Source organism: Macaca nemestrina, chromosome 17, assembly GCF_043159975.1.
Source record: "Macaca nemestrina isolate mMacNem1 chromosome 17, mMacNem.hap1, whole genome shotgun sequence".
Taxonomy (NCBI): Eukaryota; Metazoa; Chordata; class Mammalia; order Primates; family Cercopithecidae; genus Macaca; species Macaca nemestrina.
The window spans coordinates 64,909,146-64,932,707 of NC_092141.1; the positions used below are offsets into that span (position 1 = coordinate 64,909,146).

General features: G+C 44.2%; 2 protein-coding genes across 2 annotated transcripts; both read right to left on the reverse strand.

The window, feature by feature from the left end:
• Positions 1–1,131: 1,131 nt before the first annotated feature.
• On the reverse strand, positions 1,132–7,482 carry LOC105472164 (keratin, type I cuticular Ha3-II). Its single transcript, XM_011725181.3, has 7 exons — positions 7,072–7,482; positions 5,557–5,639; positions 4,102–4,258; positions 3,028–3,189; positions 2,809–2,934; positions 2,412–2,632; positions 1,132–1,587 (listed from the first exon to the last, which is right to left on the reverse strand). Exons 1-7 carry the CDS (start codon positions 7,417–7,419, stop codon positions 1,470–1,472), a joined length of 1,215 nt encoding a protein of 404 aa, XP_011723483.1. The 5' UTR covers positions 7,420–7,482; the 3' UTR covers positions 1,132–1,469.
• Positions 7,483–15,300: 7,818 nt separating this feature from the next.
• Positions 15,301–19,478, reverse strand: LOC105472163 (keratin, type I cuticular Ha4). The gene is made up of 7 exons (XM_011725180.2): positions 19,070–19,478; positions 18,884–18,966; positions 18,235–18,391; positions 17,196–17,357; positions 16,979–17,104; positions 16,582–16,802; positions 15,301–15,776 (listed from the first exon to the last, which is right to left on the reverse strand). The coding sequence occupies exons 1-7, from the start codon at positions 19,415–19,417 to the stop codon at positions 15,689–15,691; spliced, it is 1,185 nt and encodes a 394-aa protein (XP_011723482.2). The 5' UTR covers positions 19,418–19,478; the 3' UTR covers positions 15,301–15,688.
• Positions 19,479–23,562: the final 4,084 nt, after the last annotated feature.

Sequence of the window (23,562 nt, forward strand, 5' to 3'; positions counted from 1 at the left end):
GGCTGAGGTGGGAGGATAGCCTGAGCCCGGGGAGTTCAAGGTTGCAGTGAGCCGTGATCATGCCACTGCACTCCAGCTGGGGTGACAAAGTGAGACTCTGTCTCAAAAAAAAAAAAAATTTTAAGAATTTAAGACTGACATGTGATGATGGAACCAGCATCATCACAGCAGGGGAGATAGTATAAGCTTCATCTCAAGGAAAGAAGACATAACTAGCAGATTGGTTAATCTGGGGACAATCTGCAGACTGGGGGAGTGGCCTTGGCACAAACCACAACATGCACAGTGATGGGAACCATTAACCTTGGTTAGACATCAGTTAGGCACCAGTAGGAGCCAGGCATCAGTAAAGTGGTCACTGTTAGCATTTGCAGACACCTGACTTGTAATATCCTAATTTGACTCTAAATAACTTTGAGGGGGAGGGTCCCAAAATTCATATGTAGTTCCCATGGTTAAACAATTCAAGTGAGAAAAGAAACACTTTCAAAATAGGTTGGGTATTGCTCAAATATGGAAGATGGCAAGGTGGTGCTTTTTAGTATTGAGTTATTCAGTATTTCACAAAGGAGAGTTTCAAAGATGCTTTGAGCACTAATAGCATTGTGTCTCCCCAGGAGGATGTATAAACTCTGGGTGCTTGTTTGAAATCAGTTTTATCCTCTCATAGTCACACCTTACGTGTAACTGACAAGCAGAGAGTGAACTCTGGGTTCAGTCCTGCCATTGATCCTTCCTCACTGTGAGGAAGAGAAAAAATTAGTAGCACAATTCCTGGTATTTGGTAGGTGTTCAATAAATATTAACTTCTGTCATCCTCTGGTAGGGACTTAAAAGAAAGAGTGGAACTGTCTAGAGATGCTATCCGTTGCATTTTACTGAGTAAGGTCCCATGAGAAATATGTTTATCATATTCAGATGAGGCCTCTTGTCCTAGTGATCCCACTTGTTTTATGCTGGCCTAAGTGGATGCTGGGACTCTCTGTGCTTAATGAATGTTAATGAAGGTGATGAAGACCTTTTAGGAGATGATTAACCTATAAAGTCCACCTTCTGCTTTCAAGTGGCTTTATAAGAAGCACACAGAGAGTCAACACTTTGAAAATAATGAATACAAATGAGAATCATGTCTGCTTTGCAAGAGGAAAGTTTATTAGGCGATTTGGGGAACTGCAATAAAGGTAGAAGCAGCAGAGAGAACAAAACACCTCGTATGCCACTGTCACAGCTCCAACCTCTGACCATCAGAACCCAAACTGAGTACAGGAGAAGGGCTTGGGGTGAGGAGGATCAAGTGGGCCTAGGTTCAGAGTCAGACCCAAACGCTGAGCATTTGTTCTCCTTCCAGACCATAATTTGTGGTGATGCCTCGGGGTGGGGTCTGGTGGCTGATGGTTGTCGGAGATGTGGAACTGGCCCATCGATGGTAGTTCTGTCTTCATGCTATACTCCTGCTGGCCCCAGAGTATCTAGCACCCAAAGGTGTTGCAGGGCCCACAGCGGGAACGAGGACCACAAGCATTGGTGACACAGGATCCAATGGACTTTTCATATGCATTGGTGGTGGCGCAGGGGTTGGAGGGCAACCTGGGATGCAGAAGCATTATACTGTCAGCATGAGAAGGGTGATTCAAACAAGGGAGGCTCAACCCAAAGAGACATAGAAACAAGCAGAAATCGTTCTCTGATGTCCTAGGAAGCCATGCCTTGTTTGGATCACTTCTTCTACAGAGTTCTGATACAATGGCAGAAATGAGCAAAGAACATGTAAGGTGGAATGCCAGCCTTCCTTCTATGACCCTGGACACACAAGAAAGTCACTTCCTCCTTCTAAGCCTCAGCTTTCCCACCTGTAAGGTAGGACTGGTAGTACCAACCACACAGGATTATGAAAATTCCACAAGATTGTGTTCGTAAAAATATTATGTTCGCTGGCAATTGCCGTATTGATAGTGATTGATCATCATCCCTATTGACACTCAAATGCTCATCTATAAGATGGTGATAATGAGTCCCATTCTGCTGCCTCAGATGATTCTAACAAGAATTAATGAAATGGAGGATTTGAAAGTTCCATTTAAATCAGAAAAAGTGATCATTGTTACAGTTTTGTTTTCCTTTTTGTGGTGACAAGACAGTCTTGAAGATAGAAAGATTTATTTGCCCATCAGCATCCAAAAAATCTCTGCTGGAGGAAGCAGTCAAGTCCCATGTCTATCTTTTATAAAAGAAAATATATTTAGCCCGGGTAATGTTAGCAATAAATATCCAATACTTCCCACAGCTGTAATATAAAACTCTGGCCTCTACAGACAGGTTGGCATCTGAAACTTTATCTTCAAAGTCCCTGTTCTATCCTACAGTAGAATAGTGACTGTGCCTTGCAGGGGTGCCGCCCACCAGGTACTCACTTGCAGTCCTCGCTCTCCAGGAGGCTCCGGTACGTGTTGATCTCACACTCTAGCCGGGCACGCACGTCCAGCAGCACCTGGTACTCCTGGTTCTGCCGCTCCAGGTCACAGCGGATCTCCGCCAGCTGCGACTCCACGTTGGTGATCAGGCTCTGCACCTGGGACAGCTGGGAGCTGTAGCGGGCCTCGCTCTCCGTCAGCGTGTTTTCCAGAGAGTTTCGCTGTGGTGGGGAAGATCAGGAATGTCAGAGAGCTGCTCCTTGTAGGGTTCCTCCATGGAGTTCCAAAAAACTCACAAGTTCCAAGGAGCTAAGGAGAGTGTGTGGCCCCAAGGATGTCCCCAGGACTCTGCCTCCCAACTTCCCATCATTCACCAGCAGGGCTGAACAATACACACCAGGTTGTGCTGGGCCTGCAGCTCAATCTCCAGGGCGTTGACCGTGCGTCTCAGTTCAATGATCTCCGCCTGGTAGGACTGCAGCTGCTCTGCGCTGGATACCACCTGCTTGTTCAGCTCCTCGGTCTGAAACACCCAAGGGGAGAAAGGATCAGACCCTGCCTCCGGGGCCATAGGGTGGGCCTCAGTTCCTGAGTGGCCATGTGCTTAGATGCCCACCTGCGTGGCGAACCATTGCTCCACTTCCCTGCGGTTGGTTTCCACCAGGGCCTCATACTGACTCCTGGTCTCGTTCAGGACCTGGTTCAGGTCCACAGCAGGGGCAGCATCCACCTCCACATTGAGGCGGTCTCCAAGCTGGCAGCGCAAGGTGTTGACCTCCTAATGGAGAAAAGGGAAGAAATAAACCCACAGAAAGAAGTCTATCAATAACCTCTTTGAGGCAGTTCAATATAATGGGAAGAGGATTGCATTGCAACTTAGGAAACATGAGTTGAAGCCCAGCTGCCACCTCTGGAGATTCTGGCCTCTTCTCTGAATCCCTTCCCTCATCTGTATGATGAGGCTGCTTCACTAAATGATTGCTAGTATTTCTACCCAATCCAAGATTCTATCATTTCTTTTTTATTTCCCCTTTGCTCAGTGATAAGCCTGGCATGATAATTGGCTTACAATTGTTGCTACTTAAATATAGAGAAACCAGGTTTCGTTCCTCCTATTTATTTCATGGGATACTACTAGAGTATGACACATGTTTTCATCATGAAAACATCTAATGTTTGAGACATGCATCTGATTTCCTGTATTGCATTCAGCCATGAGATCTGAGTCAACCATTATTTGAGTTATTTCATTTCTTCTGTTTTTCCCATCGCTCAGTTCATCCATCCATCCATTCATCCATCCATCCATTCATCCAGCTTGAGTTCTAGTTATCTAGATGAAACAGAGTATAAGAATATTTTCTATCTCCTTCCAGTCTCGGTCTTTAACACGGCACTTCTTCAGAAGCTAATAGATAGCATCAAACAGTAGACAGTAGTTTAAAGATATTTGTGTGATCTTTCAGCCATACATGTCTGGGTCCCAAGGGGAAATAGGTCAGCTTACCACACTCCTTTATGTAAAAAAGGGAAGCTGTCACTCATTCCCCAACAAGTCCCAAAGTATGTTTTGAGCAACCAGCAAAATGTTGTTAGGTCTAGGGTGCTTAGCAAATCAAGACCTACCTTATCCTATTCAGGGGGATCACAGAGCTCTCAGTATTGGGATATTGGGGGCTAGGACTCTTACCTGCTCATGGTTCTGCTTGAGGGACAGCAGTTCCTCCTTCAGGGACTCCACCTGGGCCTCCAGGTCAGACCTGCACAGGGTCAGCTCATCCAGAATCCTGCGCAGACTGTTGATGTCAGACTCCACCAGCTGCCTCAGGGACAGCTCCGTCTGGTACCTGCACACACAGCCAGAGGTCAAAAGAGGTCAAAAAAACAAAAAAAAGTCTTTGTTTCCTAGGCTTTACTTGGCTGACTTAGTCAATTTTATTATATTTTGAAATATTTTGAATTTTAAAAATATTAAGGGAGAAAATACTCCTGTACTGAGTGAGAAGGCCTATTTTGTCACTGAGACACACATAAAAGGTATTGGTGGGATGCCTGTGGATAGTTTAGTCTAACATGAACTGCATTTGTTCTAAAAATCTTGTTTACAAGTTGCTGTCAACTAAGCCCTGCTGTTTTTGCCATCTCAAGTGAATCAGCGCCCTTCGTAAGCCTGCTCCAGGTTGTCCTGCCATCCTTTCCAGCCTTGCCAAGAAACAATTTAGTGTTGTGGAAGAAACACTGAATTCAGAGTCAGTTAGAGCCAGTCTTGTCATTGAATGACTGTAGATAGATACTTTAATCTCTCTGAGCCTTGATTTCCTCAACTGTAAAATGAAGACAAAACTAACACCTCACAGGGTTGGACTGAAGATGATATAGGTAAAATTATATTGTAAACTGTAAGATTCCAGGAAAATGCAAAGGATTCTCATGATTGTAATAATGGTCATACCTAAAAGTATTGATTGATTCTCTGAAAGGAAATGGATTTTGCCTCCTGTTTTTGTGGTTTAATAACTTCTTTTTGGTGGGTTGACAGTGACTAACGTATACAAAGAGATCAATGTGAAAATCACTTTTAAACTTAGTCCAGACATTGGGTTGAAAAGAAGGAAGAATGGATGTTGTCTTACAATCAAACTTAAAGCACAGGGCTGCGCACAGTGGCTCATGCCTGTAATCCCAGCACTTTGGGATGCTGAGGTGGGTGGATCACTTGAGGTCAGGAGTTCAAGACCAGCCTGGCTAACATGGTAAAACCCCGTCTCCACTAAAAATACAAAAATTGGCTGGGCCTGGTGGCACATGCCTGTAATCCCAGCTACTAGGAAGGCTGAGGCAGGAGAATCGCTTGAACCCGGGATGCGGAGGTTGCAGTGAGCCAAGATCGCATCACTGCACTCCAGCCTGGATAAGAGAGGAAGACTCCATCTCAAAAAAAAAAAAAAAAAAAAAAACCTTAAAACACAGAATCTGAGCACCTATTAAAGAGGCTTTGACATTTAACCTAATCCTAACCCAATACAAGAATCCTCCCAATATCATCCAGAAATTTCTGCTTCCACCCTTCCAGGATAGGGAGCTCATCACTTTGCAATTCAGCCTGTCCATTATGAGACCGCTGTGATGGTTAGGAAAATCTTACTTGGTTCTGAAGTCATCTGCAGCCAGCTTGGCATTGTCGATCTGCACCACCAGCCTGGCATTCTCAGACTTGCTGCACAGGATCTGGGGATAGGATTAATCATGAAATGGGTTATACCAAGAAATGCCTTGTGCCTTAAAGTGAAATGCTATTTTCTTTCAGCCACGTTCCTCCCAAATAGCTTTGAGTCCTTCCAGATTTTCAGCTCTGGGATAAAAGGAGGATTTGATCATAAAACTGACCATTTCAAAACCAGGACAACCAATGTGAATTCATCATGAATTCTATTCTTATCTGCTTCTGACTTCCTGCAATAATTGAGGTTACTGGGCATCCAAGGGTCACCCAAGGGTTGGGTGACCAATCATCCCAGTTTACTCAGGACTGAGGGTTTCCTGGGATGCTAAAATGGGAAAAGTCCCAGGCAAGCCAGAACAAGTTGGTTATCCCACACACATACCAACTTTGTTCCACCTGCTGACTTCTCTCCACTCTCCCCTCATATTGCCCTTGTTCATGCGTTGGCAAAAAGCTTCTTGCTCTACCCAGAATGCCCTCACCCACTAGCAGGACCCCTTGTGTAACCCACATACTTAATCGATAACACTTCTTATGACCTTTGTGTGATCATTTTGTTTCCACATCTATCTGCCCTGTTAGACTGTGAGCTCCTGAAGGAAAGAGACCATTTTACTCAGTATATTATCCCCCATCCCAGCACTGTGCCTAATACTCTCCAACTCTGGGTAAATAAATGAATGATATTCAAATAGCACAACCCTTTCCTGGCATCTGCTTTTCCAGATCTACAGAACAGTGGACAGTCAATTCCCTCCAAGAATCAAGGGCTTGTACAATTGGATATAAACTCCCACTCATCCTTCAAACCCTACTCAGATATTGCCTCTTCTGGGATCCCTCCCTAACCTACACCAGGTATCCAGTCCCAATTCTCTGTGGACTCTTTACTTATATCCACTTCTCCTCCAGAATGGATGGACCAATATTGTCATCTGTATACATGGCTGCTCTAGAGGATGGTCCATATGTCTGTAGATACTGCTGGAGTCAACGACTCTCTTGTGTTGCCATAAACGCTATCTTTTGCTGAAGCTTTGAAAGGCTTTAAATATTTGGAGATTTACTTAGGAAATTCTTAGCATAGAAAATAAATCAGGTGCATACTTTTTAAAAATGCTATAATGCTCTGAAAACAAAACCAGGATATCATAATCAAACCAAAAAATCAGATATTCCAGTTTGGAGTAAGAAGTCATATAAGATTGTTATGACTGATTTTGGTCTAATGCTTCACTCTAACACCAGCCTGCATCCTTCCCTTGTGGTTCTACAACAGATTTTCTAAGACTACTTGATGTCATACCTAAGCCAGTGAATCCATGTCTTTACCATTCTCAGCATTACTGTGAACAGACTTAGATCCATTCACAGGTTAGTATGTTAAATATAGATAAGTAGTTCATTAAGCTGGCAGTGTGGGGCCCACCTCCTCACCTTCTGCTGAAGCTCCTCAATGGTCTTGAAGTAGGACTGGTAGCTGGGGCACAGCAAGGGCTCCTGCTGCTGGGACCGCTCCCGGATGAGGTTCTCCAGCTCCGCGTTGTCCCGCTCCAGCTGACGCACCTTCTCCAGGTAGCTGGCCAGACGGTCGTTCAGGAACTGCATGGTCTCCTTCTCGCTGCCATTGAAGGAGCCCTCGCAGAACCAGTTGCAGTTGCTCACATTGGCAGGGATGTTGCAGGCCCCGGGTAGGGTGCGTCCGTGGCAGCTGGGGGGCACGCAGGGCCGGGAGGAGCAGCTGGTGCGGCAGCTCAGGCTGGGCAGGCAGAAGTTGTAGGGCATGGTGCAGGGAGGAAGTGGAGCTCTGGAAGTCAGTTTCAAAACCTGATTCCTTTTCCCTGGGATGAGCCCTGGTCCTCTCCAGGGCTTTATATTCTGTCAGCAGTGGGTGTGGCAACCGTGTCAAGCATTCCCCCTTTTTACCTCCTTTGCTGATTTTTCCATTTGTTATTTAGCCAATTCACCTGAGTCCTATACCTCATAAAATGTTTTACTCTGGCTTCTTGCTAAGTCAGGACTCCTCACAAAACATGCTGATTGGTTAAGTAAGAGCTTCATGGTTTGGCTTCAAAGTGACCAACCTTGCCCACAGCAGCGCTCATCCATGGGACGTTGAGCTAGAGTGACAGCTGGGCCCTGTCCCCAGAGTAGGGAGCACGTCAGTGCCTCTTTCTCCTAAATGAGGAAAGGCTTGTGTCTCATCCAGTTCGTACTCAATTAAGACTCTGTGAGAAACGCCATGTGAGGAAACCCATCTAGAAACTAGACTATGTGATAGGGAATCCTGGAAGCCGACCTCAGAAAGGACTTATAAGGCCATTGGCTCAGGATCCCTTTGCAGTTCCATCCAGGCAGATGGAGGCAACTCTACCCTCTTCTTATGGGGCTGCAGGAAGCCACCCACCTCTGTTTCTACTAGTATTCAGTGTTCACAAGAACTTTAAGAAAACTAAAATTTTGGGAGCACCTACTCTGCATGAAGCACTGTGCTGCATGCCCGTGCACAGTGTGACTCTGTCACTGGTGATTGGTCCTGCTTGCTGAGTCTCCACTGTGCACCAGGCACTGTGCCAGACACCTCATATGCACCAGCTCCTTCAGTCCTCTCAAAATGCTGCAAGGGTTTGTAGATAAGGACACCAAGCCTCTGAGAGGTCTCCCAAGGTCACAGAGCTCCTACGTGATGGAGCCCGGATTCAAAACAGATGTCTGTAATTCTAATGTCCACACTCTTTCATATTACGTGTCTCTCTCTTCCAATCTTTTCAGTACTGAGATGCAATAATGCAGAAATACAGATTGAGCTCCACTGAATTCAATCAGTGCTGACAATATCCTAAATTAGAATGGGCCACAAAATAACAAGCCTGTTTTTTACTTATTAAAGAACCAAAAGTCACTTCTATGCTGATAGAAGGAAGTTTACTAAGTGAAAATGCATTGTACCCACTAGAAGCTTGAAAAAAAAAAAAAAAGGAAACCCTTGGTTAATCTGATGGAGAAATATCCAAGCCTAGTTCTCCAAAGTATATGGCCCTGCAAAGCCACCACTATGTCATGTGTGTGAAGTGGCATTTTATGACCATTGGCACATTTTGGCAAGCAGATGCTCTGCTCTCATGCGTTCCAGATGGAGGTAGGAAATATGAGGATTTTATGTTTAATCTATCAGTGCTCAAATTCTGGAAGATACTACTCCAAGTTGTTCCTTTTGGAAGCTACATATTAAGTCTTGCCATACAAGAATTCTTTTCCTACAGGAGATCTGCCATTTCTCAGATCACCCTTCCTTCAAACTTGCCCTCACAGCCTGGGACACATTCTTTTGGTTATCCTCATTGAAGGCCAGTCTTCATCTTCTAAGGGTGTGTTTATTTTTGGAACCAGCCAGATGTCATTTGAAACCACACCTAGTGCGTAGGGTGAATAACCAAGCTGCATAGCATCTTTAATGGGTCAGAAACACGTTGTGACTGCAAAATAATAATGTGCATTTTCTTGGGTGACTCTGGAAGTCATTTCCAAGGAGAAGCTTCAAATATGCTTAGGACAGCAGCTTTGGGGCAAACATGTGGTCTTCCAGGGTGAATGCATTGAAGGTACTGATATCTTCCTCTACAATCACAATCCACAACTTTCTGCCCCTCCTGCCCGAATCTCTACTTTTTTATTTTTATTTTTATTTTATTTCTTTTTTTTTTTTTTTTTTTTTTTTTGGAGACGGAGTCTCGCTCTGCTGCTCTATTGCCCAGGCTACAGTGCAGTTGTGCAATCTCGGCTCACTGCAATCTCCACCTCCCAGGTTCAAGCGATTCTCCTGTCTCACCCTCCCTAGTAGCTGGGATTACAGGTGCGTACCACCTGTAATGTGCCTGGCTAATTTTTGTATTTTTAGTAGAGACAGGTTTCCCAATGTTGCCCAGGCTGGTCTCAATCTCCTGATCTCAGGTGATCCATCCTCCTCGGCCTCCCAAAGTGTTGGGATTACAGGAGTGAGCCACCGTGCCTTGTCTGAATCTCTACCTTTAAAATGATTCCACCATCAGTGAGATGTGGCATGGGCATATTCGTTTAAAATCAGTACCAAGCCGATTAAAGTCCTATTGGATGAGATCAAATAACATAAAGCAAACAGCTGAATTCATTAGCTTTTCTCTAATTACCTTGTGTTCTTCTCTCCTTCTTCTATGCCCCAAGCTTCAAAAGAGAAAAATCTGACAACGGCACTTTTTAAAGAAAAGGAAAGGAATAGTGTGTCACAGACTAGTAAATGTGTCCATGGGGATCCCTATAACCATTGCTATAGCTTCTACCTCAGTCACAGTGGAATAATCCAGAGATAAGTATCCTTGTGTCTTTAAAAGTGGAGGTTAGAGTTTGGAAAACACAACTATTCCCACATCTTAAGTAAAAGTAACTATGATTTCTGCACAGCTACTTGGCCATTGTATACTAATAGTTGGAAGAACTTGGGTCTTTTGAGAAAACAGCCAAGTTTCAATTAGCTTCTCACAAAGTCTGGAAGGCAATTGCTTTTTACTTACTCCACTTGCTGTGTACTGCGAATTCTTACCTTTACGTGGGTGATGCTATTGTCTCTGTTCAATGGCCCTTCATTAAACATGATGAGCAAATCAAATCCTAACAAACTGAAAGGTTTTATGCCCACGTAATTGCGGCAGATGATGTGGTTGAGGCTTCTGGTCTTAAGATATGAGCAAATTGCAGTTGAGGTTTAAGGATGCTATTTATTATGGAAGCCCAGGCTATTTCCATAGAAGAGAGTACATGTAAACCTACCAGCGATGCTTAACCATGGAGTGGACATAGGACAGGTCTTCTGCTGAGGCCACCTTCCTTGTTGTGGAACTTCAAAGGCATTAGGAGGCCTCCCTCCTTCTTCCCAAAGCTATCTTCTCCAATGTCCAGGCTCTGGTGCTTGAAATTCTCACCATGAGAAATGTAAAATGCATTATTTTAGAAATACAAAGTAACGCTGGGCTACTTGAAAATTAATTATGTTTTAATGTGTACAAATGAGAAGGAGAGGCCAGGAGCTGTATCACTGCATGCACACAGAGCAAGAAGACGGACTTCTTGCCAAAGAGGGATCCCAGAGGGGAATTAGAAAAACAGAAACACTGTCCAATACCAACCCCAGCCCATGGTTTTAGGCCAGTCCGTTAGAGTTTCCTAGAAGAGCAGAAGATAGGGCTTCCACAACCTGTTCCATAAAGGCAACTGTTGCCAATTTATCAATCCTCCAGCCTCAGGACACTGAGAGGAGAAATTGAAGGGGTAATTCAGGAGCTAAGCCAACAGGTTTGGCCCTGTTCAACGGGGCTTCTAATAAGGGACAAGCAGGAGAGGGGCTGAAGAATGAGCCAGGTCAGCAGTAAGTTAGGCTGATCAAAAACAGATACAAACACCTCAAAATGGAACTCAGGAGCTAGTTCTACAAACCCTCTCCAGAGCCACTGTTGTTTCTCTTACACTCAGTCCTGGACTCCCAATGGGAATGGAATCTTGCAGTCTTCAGGGACCAAGCCAAGTCAGAAAAATGTAAAGTTCATCGATGCTATGTGTTTTTTTAACTTTTATTTTAAGTTCAGGGATACAAGTGCAGGTTTGTTACATAGATAAACTTGTGTCATGAGAGTTTGTTCTACAGATTACTTCATTACCCAGGTATTAAGCCTAGTATCCGTTAGTTATTTTTCCTTATCCTCTCCCTCCTCCCACCTTCTGCCCTTCAAAAGGCCCCAGTGTGTGTTGTTCCCCTCTCTGTGTCCATGTGTTCTCATAATTCAGCTCCCACAAGATCTGTGCTATGTTTTTGACTACTCTAGACTATCAACTCAGTCTAGAATAGACAAGAGCATGACACAATCCAGGACGATGTAATTTAATGGTGCTAGTCTTCCTGAGAAAGTTAGATCCAGGGCCCACTCAGAGACGGAATGAAAACCTATATATGTATCCTGCTCTGCAGATCAGGGGAGAGGGCAGATGCTAAGACCTTTTGACAGTACACAGAAGATAAAGCAAAGTCAGCTGAGTACAAATGTGTTGTGTTGAACTTTTGCATTACGCTCACTACCACGTAGTGATCACGTTGGTGATTTGAGACAGACATGAAAAAACATGGAAATATAGCTTCTTCTCTCAGCATCCCATAGACCCTGTTCTCTTTTTAGTCACCAGGAGTCTCCCCGCTGCTTTAACAGTAGGTTTGTCTTATTCTCACCGTCCTTGTCCTGGATGCTACTGATAACTCTTTCATTAAAGCTCCAAATTCTTTTGACTTCTGTGTCATTTAAGGTGCTTCTCCACTTCTCTCTCAAACTGCTTGTAAACAGATGTCATCTCTGTCCTCAAGATCTGGCAAAAGCAAGGCTGAACCTCACATCAAGGACTTTGGAGAGCCCCAGGTCAACTCTATGGTTTCTATCACTGGTCCTCAAGGTTCTTCTATGCCCTGCTAGCCTCCATTGGACAGTCTTAACAATTGATATAGCTCTAATTATCATCTTTATTTACCCAGCTCTCTGACATCTCCCTCATATCTAGTCATTCTTCTCCAGGTCTCTCCAATGGAGACTCATTGTTGTTTCATTTTCTCAGGCTGAAAATCTTCAGACCCATAGTAGGTGTTTGTGATGGTTAATTTAATGTATCAACTTGACTGGGCCAAGGGATGCCCAGATAGCTGGTAAAACATTATTTCTGGTTATGTCTGTGAAGGTGTTTCTAAAAGAGATCAGCATTTGAATCAGAAGAGTGAGTAAAGATCACCCTCACCAATGTGGGCAGGTGTCCTCTAATGTGGGTAGTCAAATAGAACTAAAAGGCAAAAGAAAGGCAAATTATTTATCTCTTATTGACCCTTAAGGGAGAAGCAGGAGAGGGTCTGGAGAATAGGCCAGGTCAGTAGTAAGCTATGCTGAGAAAAAACAGATACAGGCACCTCAAAATGGAACTCAGGGGCTAGTTCCACAAACCCTCTCCAGAGCCGTCATTGTTTCTCTTACACTCAGTCCTGCACTCCCAATGAGAATGGAGCTGAGCTGGGACATCCATCTTCTCCTGCCCTCTAACATCAATGCTCCCAGTTCTTGAGGCTTCAGTCTCAAACCAGGACTCACACCATCAGCCTTCCTGATTCTCAGTCCTTTGGGTTTGGATTGGAACTATACCACTGGCTTTCCTGGGCCTCCACCTTGAAGACAGCAGATTGTGGGACTTCTCAGCCTCCATAATCACATGAGCTAATTCCTCATAATAAATCTTTTTCTGTGTATCTATATATAGCCTACTGTTTCTATTTCTCTGGACAACCCTGACTAATACAGTGTGTGATCAGTACTAGTTTCCTTCCTTCTCTTTCCATTGTTCCTCTACCTCTACTCAGCTTCCATATTTAAGCCATGCCTCTAAAATCTACCCCTCTTCTGCCTCACTCACCTCCACTTATCTCAGTCTTTATTGTCTCTCACCTACTAATTGATCTTCCTTCTATTTCATCCAGCTTCTAGGACTCCTCACAACCCAACCTGTACACAGCAGCCAGACACATCATATGGCAAACTCCCTTACAAGAAAATCTCATGCATAATCATTCAGAGCACTGCCAAACATGCTCCTACCTGATTACCTTGCAGTTTCATCTCCTATTACCACACTTACCCTCTGTTCTAGGCTGGGAATTGGGTTGTCAGTTTCTAAACAAACCTTATAACTCCTCCAGGCAAAGTTCATGCTCAGGAAGTTTCCTCTTCTCCGTTTTGTTGTTGTTGTTGTTGTTGTTGTTTTTTAAGACGGAGTCTCACTCTATCACCCAGGCTGGAGTGTAGTGGCGCGATCTTGGCTCACTGCAACCTCTGCCTCCTGGGTTCAAGCAATTCCCCTGCCTCAACCTCCTGAGTAGCTGGGACTACAGGTGCGTGCCACCACGCCTGGCTAATTTTTTTTTTCTTTTTTTTTGTATTTTTACTAGAGATGGGGTTTCACCGTGTTAGCCAGGATGGTCTTGATCTCCTGACCTCGTGATCCACCCGCCTCAGCCTCCCAAAGTGCTGGGATTACAGGTGTGAGCCACTGTGCCTGGCCAAAACTTTCCCTCTTCTATGGCCTACACACACCCATCTGACCAGGCATTTCCCAGCAAACTTTATTTCAGAATTATGCTAATATCACACAGTAATCGTTGATTGAAGTTGAAACTATGGGAAGTATATAAAGTTTTAATAACCTCATGAATTTTCATTAGTTTTACTCTTCCTTATTTATTCCACTTACAGTATTCCATGGTTTACATAGGCTTTAATTAGGTGACGATATTGCCTCTTCTGAAGGGCCTGCAGTCAACAAGACATTCTCTCACACCTCTGAAATTCATAATTCTTTATCTATTCGTTTCTTGAGCCACACTGATATTTGTCTATGATGACTGTAGCTTTGTCTCATGCACTCTAAACTGTAAGACATGCTGTGGGCCGAGACTGGGATTCACTTATTTGTGTTTCTCAGTACCGCCCACAGTATCCGGCACAAACAGTAGATGACTGATTGTAGTTGCCTCAATCAGATAGGATTAAATTAAATGGATAATTGAGATGGTGGCCTATAAAATTGCAAGCTTTAAAAATTCAGAGATGAGGCAAGTGGGGTGTGGAGTAAGATTAATGTTTTGGGGGAGATGCTTAATGAACATTGGCCTTTCTTGGAATTACAGAAAATGAAATGATAAAGAGGCTATGGAAGAACATTATGGATAAGAGCAAAGATCTAGGGGAAAGAATAAACTTGAAGAGGGGAAAGGTAAGGACTGCATTTAAAGGGCCTATTTGGAGGACAACATGTCAGGTATAACAAGTGGGCGGCAAGATGAACCAGTTTGGGAAAAATACGTTTTAGTCCAATTAAACATGATGTAATGACCTGATACCAAGTGAAACTGTCGTATGTGCAACAGAAAACCTGGAAACCAAGCTGAGAAGAGAGAGAGATGTGGGAGTCATCAGCATAGAGGGGCTAGTTCTACATGAACAGGGACATAGAAAGAGCAAGACGGAGGGCTGAGAATATAGGTGTTTCCTTCATTTGGGACAAAAAGGGGAAGACAGCTAACAAGACAACAGAGAACAGGTAATTAGCGATATTTCAAGAAGACCCAGAGTGTGCAGGGTTGTGGAAATCAATGAAGGTGCATTTCAAGGGAGGAGCCGGTATCTATATTAGCAAGGCAGGAGTAGCAGAGAGGTTGAGAGGAGAGAATCACTGCTCTTTGAACAGTTTCTGTAGAAGCAGTTTCTGTAGGTTCTTCAGGCAATTTAGGAGAAAGAGAAGCAGAACATTCTGTTCTGATGAGGGTGAGAGCCAGAGATAGCAGTGAAGTTTGGGGAGGATTTGCAAAATTGCCAAGGGCCCTGTAGTCAAGGCAAGGCAAGCATGGGTATTGAAGGCCAGGTTTCCTGCATGGCCTACCCTGGGTGGGAGTCTCCCAAAAGAATGTCCTTCCCTGTCTACATCAGTGTTTCTGGTGAAGCATAAAGGCTTGGCTCAGTCATCTAATTCATTCTATTCTCCTAATGAAGGGGTATTTTTATGAAACAGCCATGATGAGTAATTTACAATGCATGAATATGAATGAGAAACATTTACTATGCCACAGAAATGAAGTTTATTGGGAAGTAAATGAAGTCTTCTCCTTGCATTCCAGAGAATGCCAAAGAAGAAAGGAAAACAGGAAATGCAGTACGTTCAGGAAACACCCTAAAGTAGTAACTGGAGCTCAGATTACAGGGAGTTGAACGTCTTTAGAAACAAAGAGGCTCGACCCTCAACAGGAAGGAGTTGTCCAGACATTGGAAGTTGATGATGTGTGTCTTTGCTTGGGTGGGGAAAGCTTTTCAGCATTCTAGAAATAACATAGTAGGCAAGATGAGGTTTCTTGATGTCAGCTGAGCTCCAGAAAAGTCAGGACTTGAAGATCTTTCCTGTGGTTGATCTAAATGGCTCTGTAGATGCCTTCAAAGAGGATACAAGCTTTTCAATTACAGCAACACTTTTGAGAGGTGCCACAGGGTCCACAGGAGTTGCCACTAGCATTGGTGGTGGCGCATGGGTTGCAGGGGAGCCTAGAAGGACAAGGAGGTTTAGAATGGCTTTAGGAGGAAGTTTTAATGTACATACTACCTTGGGCTTAATGACACAACCTATGAATTCTCAGTGGTTGGAGTTAGTTGGAATCAAGTTCTTTTTGTTTTGTTTTGTTTTTGAGACAGGGTCTTGCTCTGAGACAGCTGGAGTGCAGTGGCGCGATCTTGGCTCACTGCAAGGGGGAGCCAAGGCTCACTTCACCTCCCAGTGTCAAGTGATTCTCTTGCCTCAGCCTCCCAAGCAGTTAGGATCACAGGCATGCGTCACCATGCCTGGCTAATGTTTTGTATTTTTGATAGAGATGGGGTTTCACCATGTTGGCCAGGATGGTCTTGAACTCCTGACCTCAAGCGATCCACCCGCCTCAACCTCCCAAAGTGCTGGGATTATAGGCATGAGCCATTGCACCCGGCCAGAATCAAGTTCTGATTACTACCAAATGCTTCTCTCTCTCCCAGAATGCCATGTGCAGAGGTGGAAAAACTGTCCTTTTCAAATATATTATCTCATACACTTGAGGTCTCCTGGAACTTAATGTGCCTTCCACAAATGTTATTCCTAAGACTGGCCAGCTCCTACCACCACTCCTCCATTGTTAGCCCCCTGAGGCAGGGGCTCTTCTCTTCCCTTTGGCCTCCCTTAGCTTAGCTATCACAGATCACTGGACACACACTACACAGTTAATGTGTGTTGTCTGACTAGTTGAAAATATGGCCACCATTTGTGTGCCTACCATATCCCACTGTACACATTCTTCCCAGACATTCTTTGCCCCATACTCACTTGCAGTCCTCGCTCTCCAGGAGGCTCCGGTACGTGTTGATCTCACACTCTAGCCGGGCACGCACGTCCAGCAGCACCTGGTACTCCTGGTTCTGCCGCTCCAGGTCACAGCGGATCTCCGCCAGCTGCGACTCCACGTTGGTGATCAGGCTCTGCACCTGGGACAGCTGGGAGCTGTAGCGGGCCTCGCTCTCCGTCAGTGTGTTTTCCAGAGAGTCTCGCTGTGGTGGGGAAGATCAGGAATGTCAGAGAGCTGCTCCTTCAAAGGGTTTCTTCATAGGATTCCAAGGAAGTCACAAGCTCCAAGAGCTAAGGAGAGTGTGTGGCCCCAAACACATCCCTGGGACTCTGTCTCCCAACTTCTCATCGCTCACCAGCAGGGCTGAACAATACACACCAGGTTGTGCTGGGCCTGCAGCTCAATCTCCAGGGCGTTGACTGTGCGTCTCAGCTCGATGATCTCCGCCTGGTAGGACTGCAGCTGCTCTGCGCTGGATACCACCTGCTTGTTCAGCTCCTCGGTCTGAAACACCCAAGTGGGGAAAGGATCAGATCCTGCCTCCAGGGCCTGGGGGCACCTCGGGTCCTGAGTGGCCATGTGCTTAGATGCCCACCTGCGTGGCGAACCATTGCTCCACTTCCCTGCGGTTGGTTTCCACCAGGGCCTCATACTGACTCCTGGTCTCGTTCAGGACCTGGTTCAGGTCCACAGCAGGGGCAGCGTCCACCTCCACGTTGAGGCGGTCTCCAAGCTGGGAGCGCAGGGTGTTGACCTCCTGATGGAGAAAAGGGAAACAATGAACCTACGGCAATGGATCTGCCATTTTCCTGCTCCAGGAAACTGAGCACAATACTGCCCAAAAAGCACTGAAAGGAATATTCTGATCATTTCCAAAGAGTGACACACACATTTTATAGCAATAAACACCAACAGGGATCACATCAATTGCTGTCCCATAGAAACTGAAACCTTACACCTTCTACAAGACTAAGTCTAAACTCCTTGGCATATGCAAGTCCTTCCTCGCTTCCCGTCACGTCTTCACTTTCACCACACCCTTGGAGGTACTGCATGCCCAGCCATACCCAGATACACCCTGCCCTGCCACTTCTGTGTCTTTGTTCAACCTCTTCCCTCAGACTGAAACACCCAAGTACTGAAATCCTCCTCTTTGCATCTGAGAAGAGTTCCCTATCTCCTCTTGGGCAGCCTGGATTATTTCTAGAGGATACTGCTTGTACATCTCAAATGGTACTTGTTTCACTCTGTCTTGTTTACATCACTGTGTTTATATGACTGTCTTTCTATACTAGACTGTGAGCTCTTTGAAGAAAAGGGCCATGTCTTATTTCTTTTTTGTCTCTCCATCTCCACCACCAAATTCAGGACCTAGCAGTGATGAGCAGAGAGCAGGGCTCAATGAATGATGCCCCTCCTCAGTAATTCCAACACCTGCCTAACCCTCACCCAGCCACTGGAGAATGAGCAGCTCACTCCACTCCTTGATATGGATGTAGCACCATCACTCTCTGAGAATACCTTGAGTTCCTCAGAGAAGGGTCCCAGAACAGGGATCCAGACAGTAATCATCTCCTGATTCCCAGTGCTAGTAGCTTAGCTCTGAGGCCTGCTTTTGTGAATTTGTTTCATACCTCCTCATGGTTCTTCTTCAGGCAGATCAGCTCCTCCCTCAGGGACTCCACCTGGGACTCCAGGTCGGACTTGCAGAGTGTCAGCTCATCCAGGATCCTGCGTATGCTATTGATGTCCGACTCCACCAGCCGCCTCAGGGACTGCTCTGTCTGGTACCTGCATGCATCAGAGTGGGAGGATAAGTCAGAAAAGAAAACCACCTTCCCCTCTCATGTGTTGTTTGGGTAGAATTGGCCTGAATCTTCTTGAACTTACACAGCTTTCTGCCTCTTCTCTTCCATATGTTTCAGTCAAGCTGTCCATGGAGAGGCTGGAGAGGTTCCCTGACTCACCCTAACACCACGAGGAGCCCACAGGCACGCATGAGATGAAGTGTCTCACTGTGCTCTCAGTTTTGTTAGCTAATATACCATCAAATCAATTCCCAAAGAACAATTCATTTCAATCTCTGAATTTTGTGGTTTAAGAAACACTTCCAAAAAGACCAGTATAGACCAAAGAGCAGGCAGCACATGAGTCTAGGTCTCTGTTTGAAACTGATTTTACATAACCAGCCCTAGGAGGAGAAATGGCTTTCTCCTCTCTTCCAGGCAATAGTAGGTCCCTAGGGCCATGAAAGAACCATAGGGACCTTGAAGTTCAACATACTTGCTTCTGAAGTCATCAGAGGCCAGCTTGGCATTGTCAATGTTCACCACCAGCCTGGCATTCTCAGCCTTGGCACACAGAATCTGAAAAGAAATTTATCTCATGAGGTACACTTGAACTTGAGAATGTCTTACTGTTCAAAGAGAGCCAGCTGCTGCTGGCCCCCCACGTGGCCAACCCCCTCACCTTCTGCTGGAGCTCCTCGATGATCGTGAAGTAGGACTGGTAGCTGGGGCACAGCAAGGGCTCCTGCTGCTGGGACCGCTCCCGGATGAGGTTCTCCAGCTCCGCGTTGTCCCGCTCCAGCTGACGCACCTTCTCCAGGTAGCTGGCCAGGCGGTCGTTCAGGAACTGCATGGTCTCCTTCTCACTGCCATTGAAGGAGCCCTCGCAGAACCAGTTGCAGTTGCCCACATTGGCAGGGATGTTGCAGGCCCCAGGCAGCGTGTGGCTGTGGCAGCTGGGGGGCACACAGGGCCGGGAGGAGCAGCTGGTGCGGCAGCCCAGGCTGGGCAGGCAACAACTGTAAGACATGGTGCTGGGACAGGTAATGGAAAAGCAGGTAAGCTGCTGGAGGTGGATGTGGGCAGGTTTGAGTCTCTCCTTCCTCTGCGGTCCTTTTATACTATTAACGGTGGGTGGGGGCTTGGCATACGGCATAGTTTCCTTTCCTAATGCTTCAGTTAATTTTTCTCCAAAATATGCTAGTTAGATGCTTCTAAAGAGTCCCCCCTCAACCCATAAAATTATTCCATTCAGCTTATGTCACACCAGGCTCTTCCTGGGTGCTAGTGGTTGGTGAAATCAGAGTTTCATCAGATGGCTTCATAGGAGATAGAATCATCACAGCCCCAAAAGGCTGTCCGCATTACTCAGAGGGGAGGACATCCAGGGACATGGGGTGGAGTTGTTTGGGAATCAGGGATTCCTCACCCAGGAGGTTCCGCCACTGTTCTTTCTCCCCAGAGAGAGAGCTCTGAGAGAGAGCTTTGAGAGTTACTCTTCCAGGTAACTCTTTCCTCCCACATTCATCATGTTTCAGCATTCAATTTGTTTTTATAGCAGAAACTCAACCTGTGTTCCCTGAAAGGATCCTGAGCCTTACTATTGGTTGGGGTTTAGGGAACTTGCCAGCACATGGAGAGACTGAAAACAACGGCATGTTCATGGTTGAGAAATGAGAAAGTAAAATGGAAACCAACTGAATGGATGGAAATATACCTAAAAGGGGGCATCTGCAAACGGCAGCCCACAGGTCAAGTTTACCCTGCTGCATTTTTGTAAATAAAGTTTTTGTTTGTTTGTTTTCTGTTTTTTTGAGACAGAGTCTCACTCTGTCGCCCAGGCTAGAGTGCAGTGGCACAATCTCAGCTCACTGCAACCTCCACCTCCCGGGTTCAAGCAATTATCTGCCTCAGCTCCCTGAGCAGCTGGGATTACAGGCGCCCACCACCACGCCTGGCTAATTTTTGTATTAGTAGAAACGGGATTTCACCATGTTGGCCAGGCTGGTCTTGAACTCCTGACTTCATGATCCACCCACCTCGGCCTCCTAAAGTGCTGGGATTACAGGCGTGAGCCACCCCGCCCAGCAGTAAATACAGTTTTAATGGAACACAGCCATGCCCATTTGTTTAGCTATTGTATGTGGCTGCTTTTGTGCTACAGTGGCAGAGTTGTGTAGTTGTGACAGACTATAGGGTCCACAAAGCCCTAAAATTAAAAAGTTTGCCAACTTGTACTGAAGCAACAGCCTCTCTAAAGATGAGCAAGAGTAGAAATACCTAGAAGAAAAAATATGCTGGAAACAGTCTGGAACAGTGAGAGTTCAGATGGCAGCACTGAAGCATGAATAGGAAGCATAATACCGCAGACTCACCAGGAAATGAAAATTGGAACAAGGTGCTCAGAGATATCTTTGTATCCGTAGTGGCTTTTTCTCAAGTTCTCTGGAAATTTCTATCATCTTATTTCTAGACTTGCTCCTCTTTCTAGAGTATTAACTCTCCTAGAGGTATGACTCTGCCAGCCTAAGATGCTTCCAGGACAAACCACAGTGCCCATGAGAATGCAGCTTTACTCTGTTGTCCCTACAAGTAGACACTGTCTCTGATAAGTGTGCTTCTCTCTATCACCTCTGGGATCCAGTTACCCTTTGACTCTTCCGTAACCTAGGGAGCCTCTCTATTGCCCAGTAATCACTCTTAACAGAATAGCCTTCCCTACCTCACTTCTTTTCCCTGTCACTCTGCCTTTCCTTTGTTCTGGATGGAAACAAAGTCATGTTTCAGAAAGAAGTCCCAAAAGATTATTTGTGGAACACAATACAAATCATTTAAAGAAGAATGCATCTGAATTTCAAAGGCAGCATGAGAGGAGCAGAAAAGTACATCTTTGATTTTATGTGTTTGTTTCCTCTTTCAGTCTATCTAGAGGTTTGTAAATTTTCTTTATCTTTCAAAAAATCTCTTAGTTTCATTGATTTTTTTGCTATTGTTTTTCTAGTCTCTATTTTTATTTATTTATGCTCTAAGTTTTATCATAAGTATCATAATAACACTTAGAGCAAAAAGTGTTATTATATCCTTCTTGCTGCTAACTTTGAGCTTAGTTTGTTCTTTATCTTTTTTAATTTTTTAAATTTTAAGTTTTGTAGGTACATAGTAGGCGTGTGTGTATGTTTACATATAAGTTTATATACATATATATTATATAAAAACTTTCCTCTTAGTACTGCTTTTGCTGCATCCCATAAATTTTGATGTGCTGTGTTCTCATTTTCAATTGTCTCAAGGTATTTTCTAATTTCTTTTTTGATTTTTTCTTTGACTCATTGATTATTTAAATGTGTTTTTTAATTTCTACATATTTGTGTATTTTTCAGTTTTTTCTTATTTCCATTCTAGTTTTCTAGTTTCATTCCATTGTTGTAGGAAAAGACACTTAGTATGATTTCAATCCTCTTAAATTCGTTAAGATTTGTTTTGTGACCCAACATGTGAGAACATTCTCTATCCTGGAGAATGTTCTGTGTGCACTGGAGAATATGTATTCTGCTACCACTGGATAGAACATTTTGTTTGTTAGGTCCATTTGTTCTATAGTATTGTTCAAGTCTGTTGTTTCCTTGTTGATTTTCTATCTGAATGTTCCATTCATTATCAAAAGTGAGTTACTAAATTCTTCTATTATTGCATTGTCTATTTCTCCCTTTGGTTCTGTCAGTGTTTGCTTTATATATGTTAGGTGCTCTGATGTTGGGTTCATATATTGTTATGTCTTCCTGGTGAATTTTTTCATTATTATGTAATGTTCTTCTTTGCCTTTTGTGACAGTTTTTGCCTTAAGGACTATTTTGTCTAATATAGAGGTACAGCCATCCTGCTGTCTTTTGGTCACCATTTGTACGGAATATTTTTTTCCCCATTCCTTCACTTTTCTGCCTATACATTGTCTTTAAATCTAAAGTCAGTCTCTTCTAGATAGCATGTAGATAGAGCTTGTCGGTTTTTTGAAAATCCATTCAGCTACTCCATGTCTTTGGATTGGAGAGCTTTATTCATTACATTTCAATAAAGTATTGATAGGGAAAGACCTAACATTGCCATTTTGTTAATTCTTTTGTCTTTCTCAGAGTTCTTTTGTCTCCTTTTCCTCTCTTGCTGACTTCCTTTGTGTTTCATGGATTCTTGTATTCTATGTTTTTATTCTTTTTTTTTTCTTTTGTGTATCTTCTGTAGGTTTTTTTTTTGTGGTCATCATAGGGCTTATATGAAACAACTTATAGTTATAACTGTCTATTTTTAGCTGATAACTTTCACTGCATACAAAAACTACTCTTTTGCTTCTCCCACACACATATTTTATGTATTGGTGTCATGATTTACATCTTGTTATATTGTGTATCCATTAACCTATTTTTATAGTTATAGTTATTTTTAATACTTTTATCTTCTAAATTTTATAGTAGAGGGCCAAGTGTGGTGGCTCATGCCTGTAATCCCAGCACTTTGGAAGGCCAAGGAGGGCAGATCACCTGAGATCAGGAGTTTGAGACCAGCCTGGCCAACATGGAGAAACCCCGTCTGTACTAAAAATACAAATATTAGCTGGGCGTGGTGGCAGGTGCCTATAATCCCAGCTACTCAGGAGGCTGAGACAGGGGAATGGCTTGAACCTGGGAGGCAGAGGTTGCAGTGAGCCGAGATCACACCACTGCATACCAGCCTGGGTAACAAGAGTGAAACTCTGTCTCAATAAATAAATAAATAAATAAATAAATAAATAAATAAATTTTATAGTAGAATTAAAAGAGTGATTTACCTACCACCATTATAGTATTATAGTATTCTATATTTATCAATATATTTACGTTTACCAGCAAGTTTTATACTTTCACATGCATTTATATTACTGTTTAACATCCTTTTGTGTAAAAATTAAACAACTTCCTTTAACATTTTTTGTAAGGCAGGTTCAGTGATGATGAACGACCTCAGCTTTTGTTTATCTATAAAAGTCTTTATCTCTCCCTCAGTTTTGAAGGATAATTGCGCTGGGAATGATATTCTTGGTTGGCAGTTGGTTGGTTGGTTGGTTGGTTGGTTGGTTGGTTGGTTGGTTTTCAGCATTTTAAATATATTATCCCATGTCCTTCTGGCCTGCAAAGTTTCTGCTAA

Bases quoted from the DNA above. Each gene is read 5' to 3' on its own strand.
- LOC105472164 (XM_011725181.3), bottom strand. From the start codon at position 7,419: ATGCCCTACAACTTCTGCCTGCCCAGCCTGAGCTGCCGCACCAGCTGC. The intron at 4,259-5,556 runs GTAAGATTTTCC...CTGTGTGTGCAG, and splicing joins GCAGATGACTTCAGAACCAA to GTACCAGACGGAGCTGTCCC. The intron at 3,190-4,101 runs GTAAGAGTCCTA...TTTCTCCATTAG, and splicing joins TCAAGCAGAACCATGAGCAG to GAGGTCAACACCTTGCGCTG.
- LOC105472163 (XM_011725180.2), bottom strand. From the start codon at position 19,417: ATGTCTTACAGTTGTTGCCTGCCCAGCCTGGGCTGCCGCACCAGCTGC. The intron at 17,105-17,195 runs GTGGGCATCTAA...TGGGTGTTTCAG, and splicing joins AGCAATGGTTCGCCACGCAG to ACCGAGGAGCTGAACAAGCA. The intron at 15,777-16,581 runs GTGAGTATGGGG...TTGTCCTTCTAG, and splicing joins CTGGAGAGCGAGGACTGCAA to GCTCCCCTGCAACCCATGCG.